Source organism: Uloborus diversus, chromosome 7 (assembly GCF_026930045.1).
Source record: "Uloborus diversus isolate 005 chromosome 7, Udiv.v.3.1, whole genome shotgun sequence".
NCBI lineage: Eukaryota > Metazoa > Arthropoda > Arachnida > Araneae > Uloboridae > Uloborus > Uloborus diversus.
In genome coordinates this window covers 127,672,824-127,686,148 of record NC_072737.1, presented here as the reverse complement: position 1 = coordinate 127,686,148, position 13,325 = coordinate 127,672,824, and the positions used below count along the sequence as shown (strand labels likewise).

The window sequence follows — 13,325 nt, the reverse complement described above, 5'->3', positions numbered from 1 at the left end:
CCTACTTAGGTACTCAATAATATTGAATAATTTGGCATGATTAAGTGATCTTTTTACAAAGAATATTGTTTATACAGAAGTTTTACTTATTAACTGAATTTCGCGGTGTCATTTTACTCAGGAAGCTTTCGATTTTTCTGGGATATTGGTGATATTTTTCCATTGGCGTCAAATTTTTGTCACCAACGCGTAGTTTAATATAACACCATTCGTAAAACAAAGGATCCTAAACTTTCGGTCACTACCAAAATTTTTTGGTGCGTTCCATTGCTCTCAACAATCGCTCCTTCTTCTCTCGCATGAATTGCTATCTTTGGAAACATGAGCACATTCCATTCTACAATAATAAAATTCCATAAACTTTCCAATAAATTTAACAATATTTGTAGGAAGTAGATGCAATGGATAAACCTTTTTCAAAACCTCCTGCAACTTTTAATTCCTCTTCATCTCCCATAATGAAAGCCATGTAACTGAGTCCTGATGAATTGAGTATGCAATCTCTCTCTTTATTCGTTGCCGAGAATTCCAGGGTTTTTTCTTGTGTTTTTCCTATTCAGAATCTTAATTTTAGCTATTCTTTACTTTTCCAAATCTCTGTGTCCATTTTTTTTTAAGTTTTTATGCTGGGTCAAAGTTGTAGTAATTTTTAGGTTAAGACATACAAGTATGCTGTCATTTTTAAATTAAAAAAAAACTTAAACAAAAATGAGTAGTACAACTATACTACGGTATAGAGTATTAGATAGCGCTCATATAAATAGGCACTTAAAAAACTCTCAGCTGATTTAGAACTGCTTCTATATAGAGAATTTGAGAGGTTATGAAGGCACGTGTTAGCACAAGGAACGCAGAACCACTAGTGTTGCTTCTTGAGCAGAGCTGTATAATTGCTTGGTATACATAATTGAGTGTTTGGAAATGTTTCTCTATTGAAATCTCAAAATATGTGTGGAAAATTGTGCCCTGAAGGTTGACTGACGTTGTATCTTTTTCTTCATTCGAGACAAAGAAGACCCTAGGGCCAAAGTAGCCCGCGTTTACGGTATACGTTGCTCGTTTAGCTTTCATTATACAATTTTTAACCTCCGACACACAAGGAAGGGAGATATAAGTTTGACGTCTCTGTATATCTGTCTGTGGCACTCAATCGCCTAAACGGATGGACCGATTTTGAAAAAGAAAAAAAAAAGGTTCTGAAGGAGAGTTGACCGAGAGTGTTCTTAGCTAGGTTGCGTCTTCACATGACATTAATTAACGAAGATTTTAATTAAAAACCTCTAAAAAGTTGTTTGCTTTGGCAGTGAAAACATATTTAAAAATTTACAAATACCGAAATAAGGAATACTTTTTTCTGCGTATGATGGAATGTGTTTGGAACTTCCATGTTATACAGAATTCGAACTATAACGTTTTTTCAAAGCAGCTTTTAAATACGGCTAAAACTTTATTCAAACGATTGGTAACCGAATTCATTGTTAGCTGACAAAGAAAGAAATCCCAATGATTCAAATTTTTTTTCTGTTGCCAGTTTCTAATAAATAAAATACTTGTAATTGGAGGCTTTTAAAAGAACTTTCAATTTTCCCTCTTGTTTTACATTTACGACTCAGTGTTTCTTTCTTTTTTTTTTAATTTTAGTTATGTAATGTATTTTATTTATTTTTTCAGGCCACGATGAAGGAGAGAGCGAAGCCAGTTGGATTGAGGGCGTGGCCATCTTGGTTTCCGTAGTGATTGTGGTTCTGGTAACAGCCTTCAACGACTATACCAAAGAGCGCCAGTTCCGCGGCCTGCAAAACCGGATCGAGCACGAGCACAAATTCTCTGTGATACGGGGCGGAGAGGTCCTGCAAATATCAGTCAGCGACATTGTTGTCGGAGACATCTGCCAGGTCAAATATGGTAAGACCTTACTACGGTTAACGTATCATATGCCTATAGGTAATGAATGAAATGACCGGTGAGGCATTAGACCACTGAGAAGAGATAAAATGGAGGGAGTGAAGCCTTTCATACATAAAAGCAAGATATTAAGTCACGTGACATATTTTCAAGCAAAGCATTGGAAAAAACAGGTTTCTTTCGCTTGTTTCACGCAAAGCGTGCCGACCATTCGTCGCTGTTGAGTCACGTAACTTGGGGTCTTTGGGTCAGCTTTTGCTAAGCCAATATCTGGACTTGCTCCCTTCATTTTAATTCCTGCTAGCATTAGACACACAATTGGAGAGTTACGGGTTCGATGATTGCCCGTCTATGCTGTTGCGCATTTTGAATTTAATGCTGTTCAGAGACATTTGAATGAGCCCGCTGAATGCATTACCCTATTTTCCCCTTACACCATCAGAACCAATCAGCAAGAAAAAGTATAATCATGGAATTCTCTCAAGGAATTCATCACAATAATGCTGTATGTGTTAAGGTGGTGGTAAATTCAAAATGCCCTTAGACGCATTTTAATTGTTTAGTCTTTACGTTAGATCAGTCCTTCCAGGTAGCCAATTTGTGTGCTACCAATCGTATTTTAATAACGACTCCCCTCATTCTTTCTCGAAAACCAAAAGTAGAAAATGCATCGTCTAGGTTGCCATGTCTTTACACAGGTTTTGAATTAGGAACTCCTGTGAGCCTGCAGAATCAATGTTCTGCGGTGTCCTGCACTCTCTTACTAAAAGTGAACATTTTGCTCACCTTTTTACTTTTCACTCCAGGGTCCCCCGTACCTACCACTGTTTGTGGTTAAACCAGTTGCATGGGACCCTGACGACAGCTGTCATTTTTTGATCCAGACCAGAAACGTAGCAATTTCTGGTCCAGCATCCCCATAGATATCGTTTCACTTGGAGGACTTTGTGACAATGAGCATATTTAACGCCTTTTGTCTTCGGTCAGTTCAACAGTAATTTCAGCGTGAAAGAAACCAACGATTCTATCGTACTCCACGGTCAAAATTGTGGCATTTTTTTGTGACCTCGTGTTACTTCCTAAGGTGTGCCAAGTTTTTATTGTTCACTCGTCTTGCCGTGTAACGATGATACTATCGTAGTATGGTAAATGGTGTATATTTTATGTGTGTTGTATTTACATATGTGTATTGTAATTACTTTTAAGCGATTGACATACATGAAAGGTTACTTCGCGTACATAAAGAGAATTCCTTTAATGTGATTTGGTCGACTATGCCAGATTTTTGGAAATAAAGAGTTGATAAGGTTATTTATAAATATTTTGTTCTTACTTATTAAAGTTATTTGCAGAACATTTCTGATTTTCTACTTTTACATTAATCACTCGTGTGTTATTCTTCAGTTTTTCACTCTTTTGTTTGCTGTAGTCTTTTGGGTTTTTGGAAAAATAATTTGAGAGATGTCGGTAGAATTTCCATCTCCCAGGAACTTTGCGAAAGTAGTTTGTGCATTAGACGTTGCTCTGCAAAGGAAGGCACCAATTTGGTTTTCAGAGTTTCATAGTTTTGCCGTTGTAGTGAAATCTTACTTTCATCATTCAAATTAATTTGAATAAGAGTTCAAGTTTGTCTTTAGGTTAAAAATGAACGTAGGTGAAATAACAAACTATAGCACGTAGTTATCAAACGAATTTCCTGCATATAAGTTGAAAATAATGATATTAGTGACAGGCATCCTATTTTCATTTCGAGTAATTGAATGTTTTGTACTGACATCTGAAAGAAATTGCATGACGTATTTTTTAACTTTAAGAGAAATGTTTGTATTTAAAGATAAGTAGTTTCTGTGATGCATTAACTTCAAAAAAACTTACTTGTGATTTGTTTCTTAGTAAGTTAAACTGACTTACACCACTCTTATTCTATCTGTACGATCGAGTTACTGAAAGAAACTCGTGCTTTCACAACTTCGCTCACTTTTTCGAATGGAGAGTTCAATTTAACACTGGGGTAATCAGTGAACCCAGCACCTTGAATGTAAATGAAACAAAACTTAATTTTGACGAGCATTTAAATTTGCGAGAACGTCTCAGTGTCCTATCGCCTCTTGCTTCGCTTGTCTGCTGTTACTTTCGTTATTCTTATCTAGTTAATTAAGTAAATTTCAAGTTAAAAAACTGCTGCTTTTACGGTCAAATGCAATGTTCCTAAGCCTTCTTCCAAAAACAATAAAATATAATCTTCGGATACCACGTGGCAAAATCGGAGCCAAGTGCTTTCTCCTGGCAGTGCCGAATCTACGATTTTTTGTAACCGAGGCATAATCTTGAAACTGTCATTGTTTCTGTCACCCTTACCCAACTTCCTACAAGTTTTTATATCCAGTTTCAACGAAAAACACATAGAAATAGGGTGACTTTAACGCTCTTCAAAAAAATTATTAAATAAAAACAAAAAAACCCGACTGCATTAAAACCAAAAAAAAAACATAAAAGAAAAATGTATAAGCCCAGTAATTTAGAATGTTTTTAAGTACTACTGAATAACTACACCGTTGAAATAGTTTTATAACCGTACACAGATAACACAAATCATAAATTCAAAAGCAGAATAGAAGGATCAACAGTCGAGGACCATTCCTTTCTGATTCAAAAAATCCCGTAAAATTTGAATGAGCCCCCGACTGTTGATCCGTCTATTCTGCTTTTGAATTTATGATTCGTCTTATCTGTGTACGGTTATAAAACTATTTCAACGGTGTAGTTATTCAGTAGTACTTAATAACATTCTAAACTACTGGGCTTATACATTTTTCTTTTTAGTTTTTTTTTTTTTGGTTTTTACGCAGTCGGGAACTAACTCATGATGACGCGAAATCAGAAACGTCCCGTCAATCAAATCTTTCTTGCAAAACTAGAAAAGCCTGTCGAGAAAGTACACGTCTAGAAACTCAGTCCCTTGAATCAAGGGAAAAACAAATGCAACATGTTAAGGATGAAAATCGAATTAGTAGACTTTCTTTCTTTTGGTGCTTATTGCACGGGTTTATTTTGATGAGGACTACAATCTGAGTGTCTTGCCTTCGTTACGCATGATATACTTTTTATTACAGTACAGAATACAAATAAAGAACACATGAAAGAATTTACATCAGAAAGAGGGAAGGGCGTCTTGACCCACCGCCTCAAGTGGGAGAAGCAATCGCTTAGACCACTCGGCCACTGAGATCCCAATTAGTAGATTAAGTAAACAAAAAAAAAAATCAGGCAGCGAAAACTACCTGCATTTGTCGCACGCAGGTAGCGTGCGACACAGTGTGCAACACGAAACGTGCGCCGATCCTGAACTGACAAAATATGGCAACTGGTTGTTGATATGGTGAATTTTGATTGCTGTCATGTGTTTAGTGACACTCCCAAGGTTAAGACAAATCGATTGACGTAAGAATTACCAAAATTGGCCAAGGCGTTTAGCCTGTAGAACGCCACATAGAAACAGACATACATACATATATAGACTGCTAAACACATTACCCTCCTTTGCGTCGCGCACGCGCAGTCGGGTAAAAACTTGCTGCCCCCTATGTTCGGCAGTCTACTGGTTAAGGAATAGTACATGCGAAGATTGCTGTGAATTAAAAAAACTTCCCCTAGCAGTATATTGAGGCTGATGCTTTTATTACCTTAACAGCAGCTTGGGTTAGTGGACAACATTTCTGCTCTCCTAGTAAACAATGCATTTCTTTAAATATACTTTTGTGCAACTGGTATACTTAATTGAGGAACTAAATTCGAACGCTGAACTCATATTGTAAATGTGTTCCCACTTACACTACTATTTTCTAACCAGTCCACATGTGTTTTGGGACTACTTAAAAACTCCTTTATTAGTTTATCGAATTGAAATGATTTGTCTTCGCCGATTGAGTCTTTACTTGGATATTGTTTGTAAACAAAATGCTTGTTTTTTCCTCTTCAGGGGACCTCCTACCAGCGGATGGTATAGTCATACAAAGCAACGATCTAAAAGTAGACGAGAGTTCTTTAACAGGTGAATCGGATCACGTGAAAAAGGGAGAGGATTTTGACCCTATGATGCTCTCAGGTAAAATTTTTTGTGTTTGAAACATTCTTTTAGTATATTTAAGTCGTTAAATTATTTCGTTTGCTCTATCACTGTGTTAAAAATGAAGTTCGACCTCGTTTCTAAAAATTTTCTTTGTCCAATAGAGTAATCCTCATATATATAATAGCCAATGATCGAGAAACGCTCCTGACGTCATCGACAATGAAACTCGCGCTCTGCATGACAATTTGATTATATGTTTTGGTAATGCTTAACATGCAGGGAAAGGCTTTATTGCGACAAGGCTGAACTGGATCCGGTAACCTAACTGTTTAACTGTGTCATTTAAAGAGAGTGAAGAAACGAAAAAGTGGTCAACAATGAACGCTATCTACTGGAGTTTAGGGTTAAAATTTCAAGTATCAAAATATTATCAAACAGGCAATAGCTTCGCTCAAATGTAGAGGCAATTTTCGCCCGTCGAAGGAGACGCTTGACGGGCGATTTTATAGTTTAAAATAAAACTCTACTTCAAGAAAACATGTTTTTAATATTTTTAATTTTAGAGTATTTATAACTAGGGTTTGACACGTCCCAAACCCCTGACTGCCCGGGTAACTAAAAAATACTTTGAAGACGAGTTCTTTCAGAACAGGAACTAGTCAAGAACCACGTCATACTGATCTTTCTTTTATAACTGCGAAATAATTCGTCTGGCTCCTAAAATTTTACAACTTTTGTTGATCTCTGCTAACAGCCACCATTCAAAAAGCCTTGCAATAATTTGGGAAATTTGAATATCTCTCCTACGCAAAAAAGATCAATTTACAGCAAAGGAACTAAATTTCAACGTCACCTAAGGTCAAAAAACTAAATTCTCTTACACTTCGATTTTAAAAATTCAATATTATCATTTTGTTAATTTCACAGCTAATATTGCTTTAGTTTCGTAAACTTTTATGTATATATTTAAAAATATAAATACATTTTTATTATAATGACTGAATGGAATATGTGTGTTTCAATAGTTTTGATGCGAGTTAAGGTTAGAAGTCTGTGCACCTTATTATTTATAATAGGGATGTTCCGATTAATCGGCCACTTTACCGATCATTTATAATCGGCCGAATTTAGCCGATGAATTACGGAAAGATATTTTTCGAAACATTTTTTTTTCAAGTATACCTTTAACAAGAAAGCATGATTACCACATTTATCAACAATAGATAAATGTAATTTTATGCAAACTTGACTACAGAATGAAGTTTGAAAGTGTACAAAGTAAAAACAAAACAAATGGTGAATTCCAGCGGTAACGGAAGGACGGCTTTTACAAAAAAATCCATGGATTTCTCTCTGTGAGCATATCAAAATACATATTTTTTTCAAAAACTGATGCATAGGCTTTTATACACATCATAGTAAGTTACTAAAAAAGCCAAAGCCAAGAAATTTTCGTTAGTAACTTTTTTTAAAAATCAAATTTAAAAAACGGTAACGGAAGGACATTTTTGCGACATGATTTTCACGCTATCATGTTCTCCCCAAAAGTTCAGCTAAACTATAAAAGGAAAATTGTATAAAAAATTAGAGTTTTTACGGGAGTGTTCAATCATTACAATTTCACCTCTAGTTTTAAAAAATAATTATTTTAAGCACATAAATTATGCATTTGTTAAGGGTAACGGAAGGACAAGAAGTCCAAAGCAATTACACTTGGTAAATTTCAACTAAAAAACATTTATTCAGCTAATACAGCAGTCTGAAACATTGATATCTAATGGATGGGCCATCTGTTACAATTCTGAATTCTTTAAATACTCAATAATTTTATCAGAATCCATAGAACATTTATCTTCTCTCTCAGGAAATACAAAGATCATTCCCACATTATTATGCATTCTCAAACAAGCTATTTCTATTCCTTTATCTTCTATATGAAGTACCTGTCCAATATTGCTCTTTATTAGTTTCTTTCCCTTCTATCCAACTAACAAAAATTGTCCAAACGTTAATGAATCATTTGGCATATTCATTATGATTTGGTGTTTTTGATTCTACTCTATCTTCATTTTCAACATTATTTATAACTTTCCTCATTCTGTTAACTTTGAAGTGAAATCTCCTTCGATTTGTTGAAGTACTTACTATATCCAATAACATAACTTGTTACAGTGTTCAAATAATGCATATTTTGGGTGTCAGGATGAGAATGGATATTACTTCATTTTTGTGAAAGTTGATCTTTGAATTTACTGATCTCTTCGTAGTACGTTTAACAGTTAAACCAGTGGTCTCAACAGTCCTTTCCTGTGGCAACAAATCTGAATGCAGTTTCAATATTGTATTGTTCTAATATAAAGTTCAAGTTTGTAAGCAAATTTTTCTGCTTGAATTGACTTGTCATATCACAAACATGTCATACCAAAATGACTTTCACATGCTTAGGTATTTTTAAGTGTAGTTTTAATGATTTTCATCACATAAAACAGAAGAAATAAAATCACAAAACTTTTTTTTAACTTAAATAAAAGTTTATTTTTTAAATAAAAGCACTTATAATTTTTGCTCAAATATTACTTATATATGTTTAAATGTGACTACTAACTGCAAACAATAATTTGTTTTCTATTAGCATTCTTAAATATTACCCTGTATCAACTTATAGATAAATGTCCTTCCGTTACCGTATTTTTTTTTCCTTCCGTTACCATTAAAAACCATATGAATTAAATATCTATTAAAATTTTAACTATGCTTCCTTGGCAAGGGACAAAATTCTGCTTTGCATAAAAAAACATTAGTTTCTATACCCCATAGGTTCTTGGTGAACTCATTAAGATGTAATATTTCGGTAACAGAAGGACATCAAATTGTCACCTCAGTAATGGACCTATTTCATGGTTGAAATAAAAGAAATTTGAAATTAATTACCAAAACGTTTAACTAGGCATTCAAAAGATAAAAGTTAACCTAAATATTATTTGCTGATAATAAGTTTATTCAAATTACCGTATGTAACAAAACACTGATTTTTTGCTCAGTAAAAACATAAAAAGAAAACTTGGTTTTGCACTTGATTTTCTGAAAGTCATCAAACTATTTGGGGAAAAACAGCTTAAGATTCCAGAAACTCATTTATTTCTGAAGAGAATGGTATATGGCAAGTGGCAGAATATTAATTTTTAAAATTCAAGTGTCATGTCTCCTTTTTCCTGGAATTCACCAAATACTTTAGGAAATGCTTAAAGCTGAATGAAATAATAAAGAATAACCGTCACAACATATATTCACGTGAAGCTATTATGAATAATTAGATTTCAGGACTTTTAAACTGGAATGCGAAAAAAAGGAGTATGAAAATCCCTCCTACCCCTCTCCAACCACATATTTAAAATAATAAAAAGAACTGTTAATCTATATCTAGTTCAGGTCAAAATTTTATCCACCCTAGCTCCCCCTCCCGTCCCCTCCCTCACTCTTTTCACATCACCAGCCTTGCATCTAATTTTTGTTTTTATGTTATTGATATTATTTCCATTTATCTTTTGAATGACAGAAATGTAATAGAAATAAACAAATGTTTGTATGGTATCAATACAACCTATCCTTAACTCTCTCTAACGAAAAAGAAAAAGCTTCCTAATGCCTTTGTTTTATTTCTTAAAGAAAATCAGGATGGTTTCCTAAGTTCCTGTTATGATACTCTCACACCAGTTTTTGATGACATTTTGATCTTTTTTTCCAGTTATTTTTGTCTTATTGTAACCATAAACGGAGTTAAAGTGAAGCTTAAAGGGCTAAGTTCACTTCGAAGCTTATTTTCCCTCTCTAAGTAGAAAAACACAAACGCGTTTTAAAGCCTTCATAGTACATGCACATTTATAAATATGGTTATTTTCGTTTTTCCAAAAGTAATACAAAAACTATATATATATATATATATATATATATATATATATATATATATATATATATATATATATATATATATATATATATATATATATATATATATATATATATATATATTGGCATTGAATATTCTGCGTATCTTTTCCTTTTTTCTATTGCCCTCCTAATATTTGCTTACTGTGCGTTCGTTGTTGTTAATAGTGCTGCAAACTTTTCCGGGGAGAACCCTCAAGCCCTCTTGCTACCCCTTCTAGCGCACGCTCCCTAAACGCAGCCTCAAAGAGCATTATTTGTCCTTCAACGTGGAAAATTTTCCGAAGGACAGTACCCTTCCTCTTCCTTTTAGTCTAAAGCTAAAAATTCCATTTCCGAAACTTTGATAGCAGAAAACCTTCTGAGAATAGTTCCTAAACTCCTGAACCTGTTCATAAAATCATTAAAAACTGCCTGAAATGCCTTTTTTGGACTTTAATTACAGTAAACGTTTGATTGAGCGTCCTCTAACCGCTTACCAAATGTTAGTCCAAAAAATTGCTTAAAATTGCAGCTTTAAGATTTCGATTCGGAAAATTTTACTACCGCTCAACTCTACATACTTAACTTAGCCAAAGATGGTCAAAAATTGTTTTTTAAATCTTCAATTCCATAAACAATACAACAACGACGACCAGAAAGAAGCTCTTCTCTAGAGAGAACCCCCTCTCTTTTCTAAAGATACTCTAAAATTGATTTCAGTTTTGAAAAAGATTTCTAGGAGGAAGTCTTGAGTTACGAAAACTTTTCGTACTAGATACCGTCCCGTTTCCGTCTCCTCTGACTATGCAATATCATCTTTAAAGTTCGGCACTATTTTATTTTGTACGGGGGTACAAAAGTAACCCCAGCCAAAACATAATCGTAAATAAAAGCACCCCTTTCGTGTCTGGGGGGGGGGGCTAAACCCACTGTAACAAAAGTCTTACTCCGCCCATGCTTGTTGCAATTTTATGGTATTAAAACACATGTAAGAAACTTAATCATAAGTATGATCCTTGTTTCACATAGGGACTCATGTTATGGAAGGAAGTGGAAAAATGGTGGTTGCTGCAGTGGGTCCCAACTCCCAAGCTGGTATTATTTTTACATTATTAGGAGCTGCAAAGTCTGAAGAGCACAGTGGTCAAAAAGCTAACCCTAAAGGTAAGCTTTCAGATTAAACTATCATGCTTCTTATGATAGTATAGCTCAGCCGTCAAGAGTTGGCACATAGAAAAGAGATTTAGTGAATTTACTGCTTTTTAAAAACGACTAATGCACATTTTAGTGTTCTGATTTTAGTTATAAAATTTGTCTGCATTTTTTGTATCAGTAGAGGAAAATCAAGTTTGATAAATACGAAGAATTGCTGTAATCAATAATAAAGTTTTAATTAAAAAAAAACATGGCTTGACCTAACAAAAAAAATACATCAGTTTTTTTTTTTTTTTTTTGAAATATGATGTTAAAAATATAACTTTTTTCCAACGAAAATATCTATTTTGTACACCATGAGTAAATGAGTTCCGTAGTTTTCTTCCAAATGCCACACATACAGTTGTAGCTAACTATTTTTCATGCCTCGTTCGTCAGAGAAAACAAATGCTTATCACCTTTTAACTCATCAGGGTTCACATTAATTTCATGAAAATTTTAAATCAAACTTATTTGCACAAAATGATTGCGTATCGACTTTTCTTTCAAAGAAAAAAAATCATTAAAATTTCTTTCAATGTTTGTTACATGAGGCAACTTTATTCGTCTGAATTTGCTAAATGGTGCACTAATGATGACCAAATGGTGTGCTCAATTGTTACAAAAAAATATCAAAGCTTCCCAAAAAAGGTCTGAAAGGTCTAATATTTGGAAAGGGATCATTTTTAGCGATTTTATTTTCTTTAAGTCACATGAGATTATAATACATAAAAACATTTTCGGGAAAATAGTTTTTCAAAAGTATGTAATCATTTTATAAAGAATAAATTTTCATTTGTTAGTGACTGGATAAAAGTAATGTATTCAAACATATTTCCTGCATATAAGAATATTCCGATAACACTGTGTGACAAAATTTTACTTTTTTTCTATAACATTCAGTTAAATACCTGATTTCTGTCAGGTTACACTCGCTAAACATAAATATAGTGACTAAATTGCTGTAACACGCATCATTTTAAAGTTACGACAATTTAATTTAAATAAATTACTAAAAACTGATTTTTTTTAAAATCAAATCTGAACTTATTCTTTTACTTATACCTTGAATTTTAATGCAAATATACACTGGTGTGCAAAAATTAAGGACGAAGACGAAAAATTAGCATATCAGCTGAACGAAGAGGCAGAGCGGACAGAAAGAACAATCGGGAGATTAAGTAAGGTGATGTACGGTAGCACATGCGCAGATATGCAGGCAGACATAATGGGGGAGTGTCTGAGGAGTATAAAGCATGTTGTCGGTGTAAGATCAGTATTTCTGGCAAAGAGATTGCACGCCGTATAGCAGTTAAAATCACACCGAGTTGCTGCTTCAGCGAGAAATGGCGAATAATCAATCTGTTAGACGACATCTGAATGCTTTTACCCGAGGTCGAATCATTGGGAAGTTGGAGGAAGGCCGCAGTGTGACAAGTGTGGCTGCAGAGTTCGGAATTGCTCACAGCATCAATTTCAAAGACAGAGACAATTTCAAACTACAGGAACAGCTATCCGGGGGTTCAGTAGTGGTCGTCCACGAGGAACCACACCCGCAGATGACCGGTATATTGTCTTACAGGCCAGAAGAAACAGGCGGAAGAAATCGCTAGACACACGACACAGGCGACTGGACGACCAATATCGCGTTTTACCGTGGCCAGAAGACTGCACGGTGGTGGTCTGTTTGCACGACGCCCTATACGGTGAGAAGGCGTTCTCTGTGGCACCAGGAACACCGGAATTGGAGAGACAATTAATGGGGACGAGTACTCTTTACAGATGGAGCAGATTCAGTCTGAGTAGCGATTCTCATCGCATACTCATCTGGAGAGAGCGGGGAAGCCGCAATCATCCCTCGAACATCATTGAAAGGGACAGGTATGGAGGTCGCGGCGTTCTCGTTTGGGGAGGCATCATGCTTGGTAGTCGTACAGACCTTCACATCGACGCAGGTTCAGTCAACGGGACCCGTTATTGTAACGAGATTTTTCTTCCATATGTGCGTCTTTTCAGAGGCGCTATGGGTCCGCAGTTCCTTTTCATGGACTACAATGCACCATGTCATCGCACAGTAGCTTCCGAACAGCTCTTAGAGAGTGAGGATATTGAAGGTATGGATTGGCCGACACGATCTCCGGATCTCAATCCCTTCGAGCATGTATGGGATTTTCTAGGCAGACGCTTGGCAGCTCGTACCTTACCACCAGCAACGATTCGGGAGCCTCGA

The 13,325-nt window shown here is 35.1% G+C and overlaps 1 protein-coding gene across 1 annotated transcript in view; it reads left to right on the top strand.

The window, feature by feature from the left end:
- The window catches only part of LOC129226494 (plasma membrane calcium-transporting ATPase 2-like), a 272,244-nt gene that overhangs the window by 153,182 nt on the left and 105,737 nt on the right, over positions 1–13,325 (top strand). The window contains 3 exon segments of the mRNA XM_054861105.1: positions 1,672–1,905; positions 5,885–6,010; positions 10,931–11,065. Of these exon segments, the coding sequence (XP_054717080.1) occupies positions 1,672–1,905; positions 5,885–6,010; positions 10,931–11,065 (495 nt within the window).